Source organism: Carcharodon carcharias, chromosome 12 (genome assembly GCF_017639515.1).
Source record: "Carcharodon carcharias isolate sCarCar2 chromosome 12, sCarCar2.pri, whole genome shotgun sequence".
Classification (NCBI taxonomy): domain Eukaryota; kingdom Metazoa; phylum Chordata; class Chondrichthyes; order Lamniformes; family Lamnidae; genus Carcharodon; species Carcharodon carcharias.
Window position 1 is genome coordinate 115,648,825 of NC_054478.1, and position 21,564 is coordinate 115,670,388.

At 40.9% G+C, this 21,564-nt stretch overlaps 1 protein-coding gene across 2 annotated transcripts in view; it reads left to right on the top strand.

Annotated features, from left to right (window-relative positions):
• The window catches only part of LOC121284958 (collagen alpha-3(VI) chain), a 101,503-nt gene that overhangs the window by 53,464 nt on the left and 26,475 nt on the right, over positions 1-21,564 (top strand). For both annotated transcript variants that reach the window (XM_041200948.1, XM_041200949.1), the window contains exons 3-6: positions 9,150-9,752; positions 11,043-11,651; positions 13,938-14,540; positions 18,685-19,290. In XM_041200948.1, coding sequence (XP_041056882.1) covers positions 9,150-9,752; positions 11,043-11,651; positions 13,938-14,540; positions 18,685-19,290 — 2,421 coding nt within the window. The remainder of the gene's footprint in view (positions 1-9,149; positions 9,753-11,042; positions 11,652-13,937; positions 14,541-18,684; positions 19,291-21,564) is intronic.

A 21,564-nucleotide genomic window follows, 5' to 3' on the forward strand; every position in this document is an offset into this window, starting at 1 on the left:
AAAGGCCGTTAAGTCCCCTGATCCTGATGGGCTGCATCCTAGGATATTAAAGGAAGTAGCTGCAGAGATAATGGATGCACTTGTAGTAATCTTCCAAGAGTCCTTAGATTCTGGAAAAGTCCCAGAGGATTGGAAAACTGCCAATGTAACACCCTTATTCAAAAAGGGAGGGAGACAAAAAACAGGTAACTATAAGCGAGTTAGCTTAACATCCATCATTTGGAAAATGTTAGAGTCTATTAAAAAGGATGTAATAGCAGAGCATTTAGAAATGCACAATCTAATCAAGCAGAATGGCTTCGTGAAGGGGAAATCATGCCTGACAAAGTTATTAGAATTCTTTGAGGAGACAACAAGCAGGATAGATAAACAGGAACCAGTAGATGTAATATATTTGGATTTCTAAAAGGTTTTCGATAAGGTACCACACATAAGGCTACTTAATAAGATAAGAGACCATGGTGTTGGGGGTAGTATATTAGCATGGATGGACTGCCTAACTAATAGAAGACAGAGAGTTGCAATGAGGGGGACTAGTGGATTGCCACAGGGATCAGTGCTGGGGCCACAATTATTTACAATATATATTAATGACTTGGATGTGGGAAATGAATCGCCAAGTTTGTGGATGACATAAAAACAGGTGGGAAGCCTAGTGGCGAGGATGACACAAAGAGTCTACAGAGCGGTATATACAGGTTAAGTGAGTGGGCAAAAACTTGGCAGATGAAATATAATGTGGGGAAATGTGAGCTTATGTACTTTTTGGCAGGATGAACAGAGGAGCTGGATGTTATTTAAAGGGAGAAAGACTGCAGAAATCTGCAGCACAGAGGGAATGAATCACAAAAAGCTAGCATACAAGTTCAACAGGTAATGGGGAAGGCAAATGGAATGTTGGCCTTTATTTCAAAGGGAATGGAGTATAAAAATAGGCAAGTCTTGCTAAAACTATACAAAGCACTAGTTAGACCTAGAATACTGTGAACAATTTTGGTCGCCTCATCTAAGGAAAGATATACTGGCATTGGAGGCAGTACAGAGAAGGTTCACTAGGTTGATCCCGGGTATGAAGGGATTTTCTTATGAGGAGAGGTTGAGTAGGTTGGGCCTGAACTCATTGAAGTTGAGAAGAATGAGAGGCGCTCTTATTGAAACATATAGGGCAGAAATTTTTGCTCAGTGGGCGGGCGTGCACCCGACCCGCTCAAGCGTGAAATGATGCGTGTTGGTGTTGGCTGAGCATGCCGACGTCAACGCGCAGTCACGCAATAATTCGGTTAGCAGGCGAGTGCTAGAGCCGGCAGTGCACCCACCGACAATTAAAAGGCCTGTTAAGGTCATTAAGTTATCAATTAACAAAAACTTTGTGCTGCCCATCCAGTAAGATGAGGTTTCCAACAGCAAATAAAAATAAAATAAAAACTTAAACTTTTAATTAATAACATGTCCCTGCTCATGTGACAGAGTCACACGAGGGGACATGTTTTGTTACATTTTTACTTTTTTTATTTAAAAAAAAAATCTCTTCATCTCCCTGAGGCAGCTGCAGGCTTTAATTGGCCCGCCAGTGTGAAATCACAATGCGATGGCAATCACGGGCAGTGGTTGGCTTCCTGACCACCCCTGCCTGCCCCCACCGAGCCCGCCCACCAAGTGAAAAATTCTGCCCATAAGAGTCTTCGGGGGCTTAACAGGGTGGATGCTGAGAGGTTGTTTTCCCTTGTGGGAGAGTCTAGGATCAGAGCGCATAATCTCAGAGTAAGGGGTCACCTATTTAAGACAGAGATGAGGAGGAATTTGTTCTCTCCAAGGGTAGTTAATCTGTGGAATTGTTTACCACAGAGGGCTGTAGAGGCTGGGTCATTAAGTATATTCAAGACTGAGATAGACAGATTTTTAATCAGTAAGAGAATCAAGGGTTATGGGGAAAAGGCTGGAAAGTGGAGTTGAAGATTATCAGATCAGTCATGATCTCATTGAATGGTGGAGCAGACTCGCTGGGCTGAATGGCCTACTTCTGCTCCTACGTCTTATGGCCTTGGTCTATTCTTGCTCCCTCAAGGACATCCATTCTTTCCATTACTATAATGTCCTCCCTACTGAATACCGCATCCCACCTCCCCACTTTTCTTCCCCATCTTTTCTGAACTCTCTGTATTTTTGAAATCTCACTATCTTTAGCCAAGTTTCCATTATTGCCACTATATCATATCCCACATAGCTATTTGTGTTTGTGATCTTATTCACCATACCTTTTGCATTTACATCCATGCATTCTAAACCTTGTCTTCCTCGTAGTCCTTTGTGGCAATCTGAGGTGCAATACACCTTAAGAGAATGTGAGCTGATTGACCATGTGAATGTATTAGCTAATTGCTGTGTAGCACGAGTCACAATGTTAATCAGTTGTTTAGAATAGGGTCTGGTTTGGGAAGCACACATTCTGTTAGTGCTCTGTTAATAAGCAGCACATGCTTCATCTTACATTGGTCTCTGCGTCTGCAGTATCTTGTTTAACAACTCACTCACAGGTAGATAGGTATGCAACTGTGTTCGCTGAGCAAAGCAACCTGACAGAAAGAACATAACAACAGGCGATGAGGCAAAACACGACCAGTCGACGACACCAAAGAAAGCTGTGGAAATTAAACAGAGGTAAATCAGCCGCACCTTTCAAGGTGATTGTAAGTACAGCCTTAATCACAGTTTTCGAAGTTATCTCCTTCCAGTGTGCCGTATCGAACCATTTGATCAAACCACTGGTCAAATTAAATTGAATGCTTTGTGTTCTTCTTTTTGGCCAACAACATATTGGGGGAGGAGAAGAGGTGAGCAATCCTTTTATTGATGTGTGACAGTAAAACATACTGCTTAATTTGTTGTCTAAAGGCACTGAATGCCCCAGATTCCAAGAGCTTTGATGAGTTGGTAAATCTTGTGAAAAGCTACTTTCAGCCAAAATCCTCGGTTTTAAATTTAATTCGAGATGTCGTGCCCCTGGAGAGACAACCACTTGCTATGTAGCAGCCTTAAAACAACTCACAGTGCACTGTGAGTTCGGGACATTGATTAACAATATGTTAAGAGACCGATTAGTATGTGGGATTAATGAAGATGCCATTCAAAAAAGGTTGTTGTAGGAAATTAATTTAGACTTCAGCAAGGTGCTGAAGTTGGCGTTCATAATGGAAAGCACAGTCAGGGATTCAGAAGCAATAAAGGGAGGACAAAATGGCGAAGTCCTTCACATCAGGAGGAAAGCACCGGCTAGAAATGGTGCAGAAGCACTAGGCTCTGTGGAAAGGCAGGAAACAGCCACCATTAACAGACCAGCAAAAGCCAATGGTTTAATGGAGAAAACCTACAATAATAATAGCAGAAATGGAACCAGTCAGCCTGCAAGCAAACGACAAATTAAAAGAATCAAGTGTTTCTACCACCATCGTAATGGGCATATTATGCGATATTGTAAAGACAAGATAGGACAAAACTTTAAGCAAAATGATAGAAATCGCAAAATCCACATAATAGAGGAACCAGAAGAAACAGAATCAGATATTTACTCACTAAACAACTTAAAAATGGGTAAAACAGAGCCAATCTACATGACAGTGAAAGTCAACGGGAAACCCATCCGATTGGAGGTGGATACAGGGGCATCCATGACAGTTATAGGGGAACATACATTCAAATATCTGAATGGAGGAGACCACTCATTGAATCTGGAAAATTCAGATGCTAAATTAAAAACGTATACCGGTGAAGACATACGAGTAAGAGGTGTATGCAATGTTATAGCGCAATATGGAAATCAGTCTGCTAATTAAGCCCTGATAATGGTAGCAAGGGTAGGTACAAAAGTATTTGGTTGGAACTGGCTTAAGGAAACAAAGTTGGAGTGGACTGAGAGTTTTCAACTCAGAGTGAAAGATCTGCAAGAATTATTTACAGAAATATGCCTTTGTTTTCAGGGAGGAGATTGGAAAGATTCAAGGGCTGCAAGCTAAAATCCACATGAATCCTGAGGCAACCCCCAGATTCATAAAGGTGGAGCCAGTCCCCTATGCACTGCGAGAAAAAGTTGATGTTGAACTAGACAGGCTGGAAAGGTTGGGGGTTTTACAACCTGTCTAATTTTCAGAATGGGCAGCATCCATAGTTCCAATACTAAAGCCTGACCAGAGTGTGCGAATAGGCAGGGACTACAAGTTGACCATTAACAAAGTGGCCAGACTTGACAGGCATCTTATACCGAAAATTGATGAATTGTACTCCAAGCTGGCAGGGGGAACCGCATATATGGAACTCGACATGGGCCACGCTTACCAGCAAGTCGAGCTAGAAAAGGCCTCGCGGGATTTTGTAACTATCAACACATATAGTGGGTTATACTAATATACCTGGTTACTCTTCAAAACCTCATCGGCTTGTGCCATTTTCCAATGGACTAAGGAAAATTTACTTCAAGCTCTGCCCCATGTGCTGTTTCACCTCGATGATATCCTAGTAACAGGACTAACTGATGAAGAACACCCAGCTAACCTGGAAGAGATATTGAAGCGTTTCTCACAAGCCGGAGTATGTTTGAAAAGAGAAAAATGTACCTTCCAAGCAAAAGAAGTGGTTTACCTGGGTCATAGGGTCGCCTTGCAAGGCCTTCACCCAGTAGAAGACAAGGTGAGAGCCATTCATGAGGTGCTAGCCGAGAAACACCATAGAACTCAAGTCCTTATTGGGAATGATTAACTACTATGGCTGTTTTCTCCCAATTTGTCAATAGTACTGGTTCCATTATATGGTTTGCTTAAGAAAAACCACAGCTGGACTTGGCAAGCCCCACAACAACAGGCTTTTATGACAGTAAAGCAGTTGCTACATTCATCGGCCCTATTGGTGCATTTTGACCCAAAGAAATAATTAATTTTGACCTGCAATGCATCCCCTTGTGGAGTAGGGGCAATACTCTCCCACCGGATGGCGGATAGTTCCGAGCAGCCCATTGGTTATGTCTCAAGAACACTCAGTGTTGCAGAACGAAGATACTCACAAATAGAGAAAGAACGCTTATCCATTATATTTGGCGTTAAGAAGTTCCATCAATTCATCCATGGTCACCACTTTACCATTGTATCCAATCACAAGCCACTACTAGGCTTGTTCGGTGAAGATAATGCAATACCCTCAATTGCCTCTGCACGCATCCAAAATATACTTTTATCCACCGGCTGGAAAGCCAGATTGCAAATGCCGGCACACTGAGCCGATTACCTCTAAAAGATGCCACAATTCCTCAAGAACTTGTCCTGTTATTAAACTTTCTGGGTTCATCACTAGTACATGCCAAACAAATAAGAGAGTGGGTGGACTGTGATCTAGTTTTGTCTCACGTAAGGGAACAAGTCTTACAGGGATGGTCTAACAGGCCAAAGTCTGATGAAATTAAACCCTTTTTAATAGGCGATATGAGCTCACCTGTCAGGATGGCATCTTACTGTGGGGAGTGAGAGTCATTGTGCCTCCAAGAGGAAGAAAGCCATTATTGACCGAATTACATATTGCTCACCCTGGCATCTCTAGAATGAAAATGTTGGCGCGCAGCTACTTATGGTGGCCTACTTAGGGATGGATACAGAAATCAAAAACTTAGTCAAGAGCTACATACAATGCCAACAAGTACAGAAATTTCCCCCTTTTGCCCATTGCATCCCTGGGATTTGTCATGCAAGGCCATGGGTCCACCTCCACATTGACTACATGGGCACAATGTTCCTCTTGATTACAGACGCCCGCTTGAAGTGGATGGATGTATACAAGATGAGATCGCCCACATCTGCCACCACCATAGACAGATTGCGTCAGAGTTTTGCGATACACGGGTTACCGGAAATAATAGTGTCTGATAATGGAATGGCATTCACCAGCGGGGAATTCCAAAGATTTTCAAGCCTCACATGTTGAGACCTTGTTATACTACCCTGCATCCAATGGATTGGCCGAGACGGCAGTCCAGACCTTTAAGTCCGGAATGAAAAAATGGGGTGGAGACTCTATTGCAACTAGATTATCACATTTCCTACTCAGCTATGGGACTACGCCACACATGACCACCGGTATTGCCCAGCAGAGGTATTGATGAAGAGACATCTCAGGACATGTTTGAGCCTCATAAGGCCGCATTTAGGGTGGAGGTTAGCGAGAAGTCAGGAGGCCCAGAAAAATGGACATGATTAACATGTTCATGAAAGAAACTTCACTGTTGGAGACATAGTTTTTGCAAAGAGCTTTGGAGATGGGCCCAAATGGCTATCAGGTGAAGTTAGTGCAGTGACAGGACCCCTTTCCTATCGTATATCGGTCAAAGATCAGATAATTAGGAGACACATAGATCACCTCAGGGAAAGGGAAACAGATCTACAATAAAGGATGCACCAAGCATTCCCATTGGAGTCCACACCGCATGTGGAAGGAACTCCACTTGCTTTGTTCCTGTAGGATCCGTTGAGCCTGAGATATTCAAAGAAACAAACAGGTTTACAGGTTCCTACTGGAAAGCCTAGTGGACCGATGACTCCTGAGAGGGAGGCCTCGGATAAACCATCTGAAGTCGTAGCACTATGACTTTCGACACATTTGAAGAACCCTCTGGAGAGACTGAATTTGTAAATAGTTTACGTAAATATTTGATATATTGTAAAGATTGTAAATTGTACCTTCGAGTAAAGGGGGAGGGATGTGGTAACCTGAGGTGCAATACACCTTTAAGAGAATGTAAGCAGATTGACCATGTGATTGTATTACCCAATTGCTGTGTAGCGCGAGCTATAATGTTAATCAGTAGTTTAGAATAGGGTCTCGTTTGAGAAGCCCACATTGGGTTAGTGCTCTGTAACTTGTGTTAATTAACAGCATGTGCTTCATCTTACATTGGTCTCTGTGTCTACAGTATCTTGTTTACCAACTCACTCAGCAGTAGATAGACATGCAACAGTGTTCACTGAGCAAAGCGACCCGACAGAAGGAACATAACATCCTTCTTTGTCTGCACCTATATATTATGGTACTACTCCATTCTCCAGTTCTATCAAACACTCTCACTTAATGCACTTTTTCCTTTTCTCTACCTTGATATGCTTGTGCTCACCCCCTGCCAATTTAGCTTAAACTCTCCCTAACCACGCTACTGAAACTCCCTGTGAGGACATTGGTCCCAGTTCTGTTGAGATGCAGCCTGCACCTTTCTGAATAGGAGCCTCCTGCCCCAGAACTGACCCCAGTGGCTCAAGAATCTGAAGCTCTCCCTCTTGCACCATGCCTCAAGCCACGGCCACGTATTGATTCTTTCTGTATTCCTATTTTCTATTCTTGCTAGTGCATGGCACTGGGAGCAATCCAGAGATTTCTACCTTTAAAATCCTACTTTTTAACTTTCTCCCTAGCTTCTGAAAATCTGATTGTAGGATTTCTCTCCATGTTACCAATGTTTGGCTCTCTTCTGACCCATTACAGAATATTTTGCCCCCTCTCCATGATGTTCTTTACATAGTGAGGCAGCACACCATGACTCACAATGATGGTTCCAGAAATATTTATCTTTTAATCCCATTATCTTCTCTGATTTAAAACTTGAGACCTCATCATTAATTTGTATTTCAAATTCATAGCCCCCATTATTGTTTTTGACTTCAAAATTTTGAGTGCTTTTCTTTTCCTTTTTGATATGTATGCAACTTTCATCTTGTTAACTGAACCCTAGATGGTCGTCTGATAGGAGTAAACATATTTTAGCAATTACACTCCTCTTGTATCACTTTGTTAATTTTTGACAGGAGATTGGAAATAAAACAGCTTATTATTACCTCATCAAATTTAAACTCATTTTGATCTCAGAACCTCTTAACTCCATTAAACTAATTCTTTGCAAGATTTGAATACTGCTTCCTTACCAGGGAATTCTGCAAGAACATCATTCAGATTTCATCTAAAAGCTTCTCTAGCCTCTGTCTTCTAAACTTGTCCATTCCTAACCTTTCTTGAGTTTCTCAGACTTTTTTTTATCAATAATACTATAATGTTACTTCCCCTGAAATGTATTTTGTCCTTCCTTCCAAACTCACTATTCTACACAAAATTTCTTCTTCCTTTATCTTCCTTGTGTTGAATGCAAGACTAAGTGCACCACTCCTTCTCTAATCTATTGTTTCCCATGGTTTGAACAGAGTTGTCCTCCTTTGTCATCTCAATCTACCTTTTCTCTTAGTTAGTTTTCTTTCTTACTCTTGGTTCTATGCATTACTATCAACATTCTGGGGGCTATCATTGACCAGAAACTGAACTGGACTAGCTATATAAATACTGTAGCTGCAAGACCAGGTCAGAAGCTAGGAATTCTGTGGTGTGTAACCACAGCCTGTCCACCATTTACAAGGCACAAGTCCGGAGTGTGATGAAGAACTCTCCATATGCCTGGTTGAGTACAGCTGCAACAACACTAAAGCTCAACACCATCCAAGACAAAACAGCCCGTTTACTTGGCATCCCATCTACCATTTTAAACATTCACTCCCTTCATCACTAACACACAGCGGCAGCAATGTATACCATATATAAGATGCACTGTGGCAACTCACCAAGACTCATTTGATAGCACTTTCCAAACCTGCGATCTCTACCACCACCTGGACAAGGGCAGTAGACAAATGGGAACACCACCACCTGCAATTTCACCTCCAAGCCACACACAATCCTGACTTGGAACTATATCGCTGTTCCTTCACTGTTACTGGATCAAAATCCAAGAACTGCCTTCCTAATCACATTGTGAAAGACTTCAGCAATCAAGAAGGCAGTTCACCACTTTGAGAGATAGGCAACAAAAGCTGACCTTGCCAGCAAAGCCAACATCCCAAGAAAGAATTAAAAAAACTAAAGGCTTTGGTTTCACATAGGTTTCTCAGTAAAGCATGTGGCCTTTCCCTATTTTACCACAGTGATAACATTGCAAAGGTACATCATTGTCTTTGAAGTGCATTCGGACATGCTAAGGACATGAAATACATATATAAATGCCAGTCTTTCCATTTTAATGTATTGTTTTGCGTTATCTATTTTAAGATGCTCATATTTTACATTTATCTTTCTCGTTAAAGTGCAGGAATCAGCTGACCTAATTTTCCTAATTGATGGATCAAGAAATTTGGGAAGGGATGAATTTCAGTTCATACGTTCTTTCATTGCAAATTTCATTGAAGATCTCAATATCGGCCCTGATGCCATCCAAATTGGCTTGGTGCAATACAGTAACACTCCCAGTACTGAGTTCTATTTAAACACATATCCCACAAAAATAGGAATCCTCAATGCCGTGAAAAACCTTCGACAGAAAGGTGGAAATCAAGCCAACACTGGAATGGCTTTTCAATTTCTGATTGACAATCACTTTATTCCAATGGCCAGGAGCAGGGCAAAGAAGGGGGTTCCTCAGGTAATGGTCCTCATGACTTCAAGACAGTCCACTGATGACGTCAGACGGGGAGTGTTTTCAATAAAAAAGCGTGGCACGTTTACATTTGTTGTTGGGGTGAGAGATGCCGATGCAGCTGAAGCCAAACTGATAGCTACCGATCCTTCATTTGTTATGCTCGTTCCCGATTTTCAAGAAATGGCTAGCATGAGACAACAGTTGATGTCACTGTTTTCGTTAGTGGCCACCAAGCAATTGGTGATAGAGGTGGGAGAGCCTAAGGCTGAAGGTGCGTAGCTTCCAACTTTTGTAAGCACTTGTTTTATTGCATATTTAATTATACAAATGAAATTCAACAAAATCGATGACAATTTCCCTAATCAAACAGCTTTCCTTGAACGCAGTATTTCACTTTGGAGAGATGGTGCCCTTTTCAAAGATAAATCTCAGTGATCAGAAAGTTTGGGCTTGTTCTCTCAGGACTTTGAGCCTAGAGTTGCTACTCGACCAGATTTGGACAAGGGTATTTCAGTGAGTTGTTGAGAAATTAAATAAAAATGTAAACAGAATACTAAAAGCTTGTTTATTTTAAAAAAAATGTTTTCCCATTGCTCAGTAGCAAAGGAAACATTAGAATCCGTCAAAATTTCACACACATAAGCAGAAATGCTAGAAATGCTCCACAGGGCAGGCAGCATGTAAGTGAGAGAAAAAACTGAGGTAGAATTTCAGGCAGGTGACCTCAGGTCAAAACTGTTCCACTCTCCACATATGCTGTCTGGCTTGATGAGTATTTCCAGCATTTCTGTTTCTATTTCAGATTTCCAGATCCATAGTATTTTTCAATCGTATTAATGCTTCCCACTATATTGCACACTGCGTGTCAAATAGAAATTTATTCAGTCCCATTCAAGGATAATTCAGTAACAGGCCTCTTTTCTAACTGACGGCTGGGGGCAATTATACTTCCCTTAATCTGCTTGATCTTCCACCAGCTCCAGCAATGCCTCAACCCTATGGCTGAGGTCCAGCTGAATTACTTTCTGTTTTATTATTTAATTAATAGAGAGACAGATGTATTGATGGACACAGACATTGCTTCTGGTTTGTATATAATCTTATGATGATTCTACAATTAGGAGTTATACCTTTTATCGCTCTTTGTTAGACTTGTTTATTTTTTGTGCTGAAGATTGTCTAATTTGGTGTTTCTTGTGTGCTTATTTATTAAATAAGTAGCAATTTATTAATATAAATTGTAAAATACAAGTTTTCAAATACTTTGGTATGTATCATTGTCAGGGTTCATTTTCAATTTCATTTACAGCTGTTATTTGGAAAATCACATTGGGTACATGCTTAAATTCCACTTATTTTCTCCCAGGATCTGAATCTCTGCGCTGGGATTTCAAATCTGTAAAATTCTCCATTGTGTGTCTTGATTAGCCCTGTTCATTATTTTTATAACCCTTTGCGTGATCTCTCACTTTATGCTGCTAGTGCAAAGCCAAAGTTTATTATTTTGGACTAAGAAATGAGTTAAAGCAAAAATTTCAACTAACCTAAAATTATTTTGCAGTTCAAGTCAGCAAGAGGGACATTGTATTCCTGATCGATGGCAGTTCCAGTGTGGGAAATGCTAACTTTTTGCAAATATGCAAATTTATCTTAAATATAACTGACAAATTTGTAATTGGGCCAGATTCTGTTCAAGTTGCTGTGGTACAGTACAGTGGAGTTGCAACAACTGAATTTTACTTAAATACCCACACAACGCAATCTGCTTTACAAATTGCTCTGAAAAGGCTGAGATTGAGAGGCGGTTGGACACTTAACACTGGCGCAGCTTTAGACTACGTCTATAGAAACCACTTTACCAGAGCTGCAGGAAGTAGGAAGGAAGACAATGTTCCCCAGTTTTTGGTGCTTATCACTGGCAAAAGTTCTAAGGATGATGTCAAGCGACCTGCAGATACTCTGAAGCGAGCTGCTATAATAACCGTTGCAGTTGGAGCCGGGAATGCAGACCCAACACAGCTAAATGAGATTGCAATTGACCCCAGTTTAATTTTCAGTGTTGATGATTTTCATTCTCTACGAGAGTTACAGGAACAACTGAAGACACCCCTGTCAACAGTGGCTGGTGTAACCATAGTTTATGAGCAACCAACTGTTCCAGTTAAAAAAGGTATCCAAAATTTTAGCAACTACTCTGGGTTTGAATGTTTTAAACAACTATTATTCAACACAATGCTAAGAAATGATGTAATTCTTGCGCAGGAACTAATTAAAACATTAAAGCATTCAGATTTGCTAAAATAAAATAGTGTTAGGGGAAAATACATTCCATACAATCACTTTTGCTCTAGATTCCCAGCATTGCGTTTAAATGAAGCCTACTTTTAATGAATGAATATCAACTGTAGGTTTCCCCTGTTGAGGTTCCCCTGGAAACAAATGTTTCATTCACATCATTCACACAAGGCGTTGCATTTGAAAGATAATAATAAATTGCTGTGTGACAATTATTATGAAACAATGTACATGTTATACATGTATTGCCCTGTCTGACATCAGTTGGGTTTTCATCTGATTCAGGAAATATCTTTTAGTGAAAGAGCACTTCAATTTTATGTTGTGTAAGTTTATTTTTTTTAAATCTGATAATTCCCTATTTTAATTTACTGGCTGAGATGTATCATCACCTAGGAATTAGGCTAATTTTTAAGCATCAAGGAATGTGAAAAATTGGCCCTTCGACCTCACCAACAATGGTGAGTTCCTGGTGCCTGTTGCATCTCCACAGGCATCTCACCTGAATGAAACATTGCTGATAGTAACCTCAGGTAAGTTCCCAGCAGAGAATAGGGAGAGGACAGTGGGAAAGGAGTTGATTGTGGTCAGCAACAACCACCAGGTCCTCTACTAACTGTAACATTAGCCCCATGAATTTACAAAATTTACAGTGCTGGCACTAAAACGAATATCTACTTCAAAATTTCCAGCACTGACCCTGTTTTTTTTATATCCTTCAATATTCAACAGCAGGAGTTACTTCTTCCTCTATTATTCATAGCATTTTTGCTTTGTGAAACTGAGTGTGTCACTGCCGGCTTAATAAAAGGAGTGCTAAATTATCCTCGGGTATAGATAAGATCCTGGAACTTCCAGTTTTGCCATGAGTCTGTCTCTCCCTGCTTTATAACAGTTGTGTTTCTCCTAACAAAAGCATTAAACTGTGACATACCAAAACTTTGGTCATCATCATTATTGTGTGTTCTGCCCAAAGGCATGTCCTTGGCTCATAGCAGTAAAACCTTAGTATGTTCTCACAATAGAACAGGAACACTTAAGAGGAATGAAAATAGCAAAAGTTTACATTTCTGAAAGCTATCTTATTACTCCATAAATAGAAGAAAAAACATAGTACTCAGAGAGAGACAGTATTTTCTGACTCATGAGGCCCAGTTTTAACCCAGTGTGGGAATTGGGCAGGTGGGGGTGAGATGAGCAGCAACTCCCTCCTGACCTTAGCACTCTGAAGCCCAGATGATTTTAACTTGTGGATCTTATGTGCCTGTTCCTGGCCTGTTGCCTGCCCAAAAAGGATTGAAAACATTTAGTGGCCTATGGGCAGTAGTGCAAATTGGGTGGGAGTGGTTGTTGGTCTGCACCGGAAAGACAGTTGCCAGCAATTGGGGAAGTCGTGAATTTTGGGGAAGTCGTGTATTTGGGAATGAGGGAGGGAAGTGGTAGTGTCTCTTTTGGCCTCATCTTCCCTTCCTGCTAACTTTATCTGGTGGGAAAGCTGCATTGTCATTGGACCTTGATCCGTATGTTTAGAGAACTGTGCTGCTGGCATAAGGCAAGTGGCCTGCTCAGAAGTGCAGGTTAAAATTGAACAACTTGAGGACTGGCAGAAAATCAAGTGATGATGTGAAACAGCCAAAAGATGCCCTATTTGCAAGCTGGCGTTACATTGCAGCTAAGAATGCGATAACACAGCTACAAGAGATTGGTTCTGATGCTGGTATAGCTGGACATTGGTGGGTTTTAGTCCCTGATTGATTTTAACTAGCTGCCTGCTTGGACTCCATTGAGTGAGTCAAGTTAAAATTGGGTCCACTGGTAAAAGTCGGCAGAGAACTACTGGCAGAATACAGACCTGCTGAATACAAAGTGTATGAGGTTAGAAAGTGCAGGTTTTGCCAAAGTACCAAAATACTTCAAGTCATAGCATAGCTGGGCAAATGGCTTAATTCACAATTGGTGAGTAAAACAACACAAGCAACACTTGTCTACCTGAGTGTCTTAAGTGTTCCGGCTTGAAGGATTATCTCTGTACCTTCAGAGATAAATCCAGTTATTTCACAAATCTAATATTAAGGGCAAATTACGCTTTTATTTTCTAGAATTTACAAATGTGTGATATTATGTTATAGTAATTGTGTATTCCATTTGGTAATATTAACAGAAATGGACAAGAGAGATATTGTGTTCCTTATTGATGGATCATATGATGTTGGAAGAAGAAACTTAGCTGCTATCCGTGACTTTATCACAAGAATAATTATGACATTTGACATTGGAAGTGATGGGGTGCGAATAGGACTGGTACAGTACAGCGATGCTGCAGAACCTGAGTTCTTTCTAAACACCTACTCATCAAAAAATGAAATTCTCTCTCATGTAAGAAGACTCAGGCAGAGAGGTGGCACAATTCTCAAGACTGGGGAAGCACTGAACTATGTACTTGAATACTTTTTTACCAAATATTCAGGAAGTAGGCAAGAGGAAGGTGTTCCCCAGTTTCTGGTACTTATCACTGGTGGAAAATTGAGAGATGATATGAAACAGCCATCAGATGCCCTGTTACAAGCTGGTATTACAACGTTAGCCATTGGAGTGAAGAATGAGATCAAACAGCTACAGGAGGTTAGTTCACACCCCAGTTTAGCTTTTGGAGTGGAAGAGCTCCCTTCTCTCTCAGAGATAGAGCAGGAAGTACTATTACCTTTGTCAACACTGACTGATGTAAGTAAAACTTATGAACGGCCAACAGCTCCAACTACCAAAGGTAACTACATTTTGATCTACCATTTGGCTAAATTATCTTGTGTTGCAGTAAATTTATCAGAAAATCTTGGCTATAAACAATCTTCTCTCCTCTCTGAATACTCTAACATTATTTAGTTCTAAAGAACAAGTTATTTTTATTTTTACACCCACATGATAAAAAGCAATATTTTTTTTTTGGAGACATTGTTACATCGGTTTGTCAGAATCAAAGTATTACAGCATGGTGCTCTCTGAAATGCATACAGGAGCAAGTTACAAAATGCTCTTATATTGATGTAGTTGTATAATAGCAGGCATACAACAGTTTTTTTTAACCTGTTTCAACTTTCACTGCTCTCCTGAAGATGAGGAAGTAATTTTGGTTGTGTGATTGTGTAAGATGCTTGATAGAAAATTGTATTACATTTCTCCTGATATGCATTTACGCTGAAGTCCCAGTATTCCATTGCATCACTTTCACCCATTTCACACTAACGCACATAGTCAAAATGACATCTTTGGAATCTGAGGTTCTGTCAGTCCTTTGATACATTATCATGTAGCCTTGAATCATGTGTGAATCTAGATAGTCCCTGCCAGTAGGCTACATGACTGTTGAAAGCATCAAAGCACAGCCCAAACTTGCCCTCACTTGATCCTCACATGTATGTGCATTCTATCATGAGTCACTACATCAGGAGCAGGACTTTTAGTTGCTTTTTCTTAATTCTAACCTAGCATTTCTGAGGCCAGTTGTAGTGAGCCATCACTGTAACTGGCTAAAGTCAACTAACATAACACAGATCAGATATTGAATTCTGAACCTTCCTGAGTCTTGGGTTCCATGAGGTGCATTTTCCTCCTTGAACCAGTCAAATAGATAACAGGTTTTTTTTGCCAGTGATTAACTGGAGGGGGAGTTTCTGTACCATAGGAGCCAACCAGATTATTGGTTTATTCCATTGTAGTGGAGGTTGTCCTAAGGTTTCTCACCTGGTTACTGAATGCATCTCCTTTATAAATCTGGTGCGGTCCACAAGAAACAGATGGTTATCAGAGCCCTTCTGTAGAAATTAATAGAACACTCAACTGATCTTTTTACAGCACTATTCTTTGGGGTCCTCCATAGACATGAAGTTGCTACTTCAGGAGTTGCTAATGTTATGATCCCAGCTGGGGTTACCCCTGGACAAGCCTAATCCCAGAGTGGAACCCAGCTTGACAGATCCTAATTTTTAATTTGTTTGTTTAGATACATGGAGAATGGCTACTGAACAGAGTCACTGGAGTCAGTTAATGATCTTTTAACAAATAAATTAAACTTTTATTGAACAAGAAAAGATGAACTGTATTACAATACTCCTTTTTTTATTATTCATTCATGGGCTGTGGGCTTCACTGGCTGGGCCAACATTTGTTGCCCATCCCTATTTGGCCTTGAGAAGGTGGTGGTGAGCTGCCTTCTTACACCGCTGCAGTCTATGTGGTGTAGGTACATCCACAGTGCTGTTAGGAAGGGTGTTCCAGCATCTTGACCCAGCAACAGTGAAGGAACGGTGATATATTTCCAAGTCAGGCTGGTGAGTGACTTGGAGGGAAACTTCCGGGTGGTGGTGTTTCCATCTATCTGCTGCCCTTGTCCTTCTAGATAGTAGTGGTTGTGGGTTTGGAAGGTGCTGTCAAAGGAGCCTTGGTGAATTCCTGCAGTGCATCTTGTAGGATGTGTCGCTGCTACCACTTGTGCTTTGGTGGTGGAGGGAGTGAATGTTTGTGGATGTGGTGCCAATCAAGCGGGCTGCTTTGTCCTGGATGGTGTCAAGCTTCTTGAGTGTTGTGGGAGCTGCACTCATCCAGGCAAGTGGGGAGTATTCCATCACACTCCTGACTTGTGCCTTGTAGATGGTGGACAGGCTCTGGGGAGTCAGGAGGTAGGTTACTCATTGCACGATTCTTAGCCTCTGACCTGCTCTTGTAGCCACAGTATTTATATGGCTAGTCCAGTTCAGTTTCTGGTCAATGGTAACCCCCAGGATGTTGATAGTGGGGGATTCAGTGATGGTAATGCCATTGAATGTCAAGGGGTGATGGTTGGATTCTCTCTTGTTGGAGATGGTCATTGCCTGACACTTGTGTGGCACGAATATTACTTGCCACTTGTCAGCCCAAGCCTGGATAATGTCCGGGTCTTGCTGCATTTGGAAATGGACTGCTTCAGTGTCTGAGGAGTCACGAATGGTGCTGACCATCGTGCAATCATCAGCGAACATCCCCACTTCTGACCTTATGATGAAAGGAAGATCATTGATGAAGCAGCTGGAGATGATTGTGTCGAGGACATGGCCCTGAGGAACTCCTTCAGTGATGTCCTGCAGCTGAGATGACTGACCTCCAACAACCACAACCATCTTCCTTTGTGCTAGGCATGACTCCAACCAGTGGAGAGCTTTCCCCATGATTCCCATTGACTCCAGTTTTGCTAGGGCTCCTTGATGCCACACTCAGTTAAATGCTGCCTTGATGTCAAGGGCAGTCACTCTCACCTCACCTCGGGAGTTCAGCTCTTTTGTCCATGTGTGAAAGCAGCCCACTTGATTGACACCTCATCCACCACCTTAAACATACACTCTCTCCACCATCAACACACAGTGGCACTAGTATGTACCATATATAAGATGCACTGCAGCAACTCACCAAGGCTCCTTCAATCTCTACTAACTCAAAGGACAAGGGAAGCAGATGCATGTGACTACCGCCACCTGCAGGCTACCCTCCCAAGCCACACACCATCCTGATTTGTGACTATATTGTTGTTCCTTCACTGTCCCCGGGTCAAAATCCTCAAACTCCCTTTCCATGTACTATACCACATGGACTGCAGCAGTTCAAGAAGATGACTCACTGTCATATTCTCAATGGAAATTAGGGGTGAGTAATAAATGCTGGCCTAGTCAGCTACGCCTACGCCCTGTGAACAAATAAATAATCCTTAGCTACAGATGAGCCACTGGAGCTTGATGTGTCCATCATGTAATTTATGGTCTAGTTCAGTGTTGTCTAACAGAAATTGCTGACAAGCTACAGGTTGATACAATGTCACTGTTTTAGTCACATGCACTAATCTTAGTAAAAAACACCCTAGATGCATTTAAATCAGACAGTTGAATATACTTCGCTTGTATATGTATTAATTAGCAAACATTTACCAACATTCAGAAACCAAGGAAGTGAAGCACTAATACTTAACATGCTCTGCTTTTCATCTTAAATATTTTATCAACAAATCCACGAAACTGCAGATGTTGCATGGATGAGCATTGAGATCGTATCCTCAATGATTATGTCTCTTACTCAGCTTTTATTTATAGATCAGAAATGCAATTAGCCACGTATAGCTGGTGGTGACTATATTGGAGAACACTGGTCTAGTTCCGGAAGTGCCTTTTATGCTATGCAATTACTCTTGTTCCTTGTAACACAATCTATATTGTAACATTATATTTGCTGCCTCAGAATTCTCCAACACCAAGAACAGCAGGATCTTGGGAAAGAATTACATTCCTGAAAAATGATTGGTGCTTCTTCCATAAATGGAAAAAAAAATCATCCAAGAGGGAGACCATTAGTTTCCACCATCTGACTCATGGTTATCACAGTAAAAAAATAAGTTACCCTTTTTTACATGTGACCCCAACCCGCCTGCTGCATTCGTTAGTTTTCAATCTTTCTGTAAGGGTTGTGGTATGAACACATTTATACCGTCTGCATCAAAGGACTTTCACAGCAATTTATTCTATCATAGAATCATTGCCAGAATGAGCAGGTCATGGTCATGGGTTGTGCAACAGCAATTTTGGACTTTCGAAATGCAGATGTCAGAATACAAAGTGGGTCAAGGCTAGAGCAGAATGGGTGAGATTGGTGTGGGAGGGGCAGTCCATCAAACAATTGAGGTTAAACCTTGCCTAAACTGCTGCAGTTTCACTGCCAGTAGCAATTTAGAGCAATGGAAAGAGGTAGTCCATTTGTCAGTGTGGTGCATATCTCAACTTGAAAAATGAATGCAACTTTAATAATCAAGTATCTTCATAGTCTATACAAATCATGCATTTAATTTATAGAAGTAATAAATATTTGTGTGTATTTCCTGTGTTTATTTGTAACAGAAACAGACAAGAAAGATATTGTGTTCTTAGTTGATGGATCATTTCATGTTGGAGACACAAATTTACAAGCCATTCGTGACTTCATCACAAGAATAATTGAGACCCTTGATATTGGAAGTGATCGAGTGCGAGTAGGCCTGGTACAGTACAGCGATGTTGCAGAACCTGAGTTCTATCTAAACACCTACTCATCAAAAAATGAAATTCTCTCTGAAGTAAACAGACTCCAGCTGAGAGGTGGTACTGTGCTCAACACTGGAGAAGCATTGGATTATGTCCATAAATATATTTTTACCAAATATTCAGGAAGTAGGAAAGAGGAAGGTGTTCCCCAGTTTCTGATACTTCTTACTGGTGGAAGATCAAGAGATGATATCAAAAAGCCATCAGATACTCTGCTACGATCTGGTGTGATGACTTTAGCCATTGGGGCTGAGAATGCCATAACACAACAGCTACAACAGGTTGCTTTGGAGCCCAGCTTGGTTTACACTTTGGACGAATTTAGATCTCTTCCAGACATACAACAGGACGTGCTGTTACCATTGTCAACTCTAACTGGTGTAAGGATAATGTCTGAACTGCCGACAATGAAGAGTACCCAAGGTACCTGACTTTTAAACTTTGTAATTTGATGAAAATGCTTTGTATTGCTATAAATTAATAGGAATCCTTAGGCTGCTTAACACTTTCTATTCATTGAACACCTTTGTTCAATGTTATTCAGTTCCCAAAAAAATATATTACTCATCCATCCACGAAGTGTGTATAATTTTGGAGAACGAAGGTTGTCGACTGATCATTGTATCACACCATGGTGCTTGCAAAAATAGGAATTTTATATAATAGCTGTTTGTAAATCCACTCAATGTTCTCCTCCTCAGTCCTGTAGATTGTGGGCAGATTGAGTAGGCAGAATGTCCTTTAGGGAAGGAAATCTGCCAACCTTACCTTGTCTGGCCTACATGTGACTTCAGACCCACAATAATGTGGTTGACTCTTAAATGCCCTCTGAAATGACTTAGCAAGCCATTTAGTTCTCAAGGGCAATTAGGGCTGCCAATAAATGCTGGCCAGGCTGGTGATGCCCACATCCCATGAACGAATAAAAAAAAAGGTCAATGTGATAAATGCATTATGGTGAGATTCTGCACTACTAGATTGATTTAGATCATTTAGTGAATACAACGTGAAGATGCTTTGTGCCTGTTTTTCATATGCAAAGCTGCTGCTGTAATCATCAAGGCTATCCAGAGAGCAGGAGTTCTTAAAGGGCTCCTGCCTTCACTTCAAGGCAGATATTTTTCTGGCTCTAGGAAATTACTAAATTAGCAATAGAAAACAGGTATGGGAAAATGGCTAGAATTATCCATTGTATTGAAGAAAGCTATAATATTCTGTTGCAAGAGGTATAACAGAGGAAAGTAGCCACATATGGGTTTGAAAGGAACACTTTGTGACACAGAAGCAATATGGCAGGAGGTGGCTCAACCAGTCAGTGCTGTCTCCACAGCTGTGTGCCATGGGGTAGATGAAGAAAATTTTCTTCAGTCTGAGGCAGATTGTGGTCAGACTTACCTTTTCCTATTTAAATGAAGTCTTTGTGCTTAATGTGTATGTCATAAAAACTGTACTCCAAATATGGCGGAGCAGCAGCAAATGAGTATGGAAAGCATTGAGATCACCTTTCAGATTCTTTACACTTAGAATCAAAGAATCACACAGCAACAGAAGGAGTCTAGTCATGCCTGTGTCAGTTCTTTGAAAGAGTTAACCACTTCCTCTACCCCACTGCTCTACTCCTTCCCTGTAGCCCTGCAATCTTTTCTATTTCAGAGTTTGAAAGCTACTCTTGAATCTGTTTCCACGACCATTTTCGGGTGTTTCATAACTTGCTGCATTAAAAAGTTCTCCTCATCCACTCCTCTTCTATTGTCAATTAACTTAAATTGTATCCTCTAGTTATACTGACCCTCCAGTCAGTGGAAACAGTTTCCCCCTATTCATTCTATCAATACCCTACATCATTTTGAACATCTCTATTAAATCTCCACTTAATCTTCTCTACTTTAAGGAAAACAATTCCAGCTACTCATGTCTCTCTACATAACTGAAGTTCCTCATCTCTAGTACCAATCTAATAAATAGCCTCTACACGCTCTCCAAGACCTTGATATTCATCCAAGAGTTTAGTGTGCAGAATTGGGTATAATACTCCAGCTGATGTCTAACCATTGCTGAATAAAGGTTTAGCCTAACTTTCTTTTGTACACTGTGCCTCTATTTATAAAATCCAGGATCCCCTTTACTACTTTGATTGCCATATTAATTTGTGCTGTCATTTTCAAAGATTTGTGTACCTGAACTGCTGGGTGCCTCTGTTCCTGCTCCTTTTTACATTGTACCAATTGCCCCTCTATCTCTATTTTGATAATGATGAAATTAGTACTTTGAGGATGACACTTGCAAATGCTTCAAATGGCAAACATAACTTATGAACATATGAACAGACAAAATTAAGAACAAGAGAAGGCCATTTGCTCCCTTGAATGGCTTTGCCATTTGATAAGATCATTGCTGATCTGATTGTGGCCTCAGCTCTACTTTCGTGTCTACCCCCTCTAACCATTGACACCCTTGCCAATCAAGAATCTATCTAACTCAGCCTTTAAAATATTCAATGACCCTGCCTCCACAGCTCTCAGGGGAAGAGAATGCCACAGACTAATGACACTCTGAAAGAAAAATAAAATCCTCATCCTTATCTTAAATAGGAGAACCCTTATTTTTAAACTATATCCCTGGTTCTAGCTTCTTCCATAAGAGGAAACATCCTGGCAAGTCCCTCAGGATCTTGCATGTTTCAATAAGATCATCTCT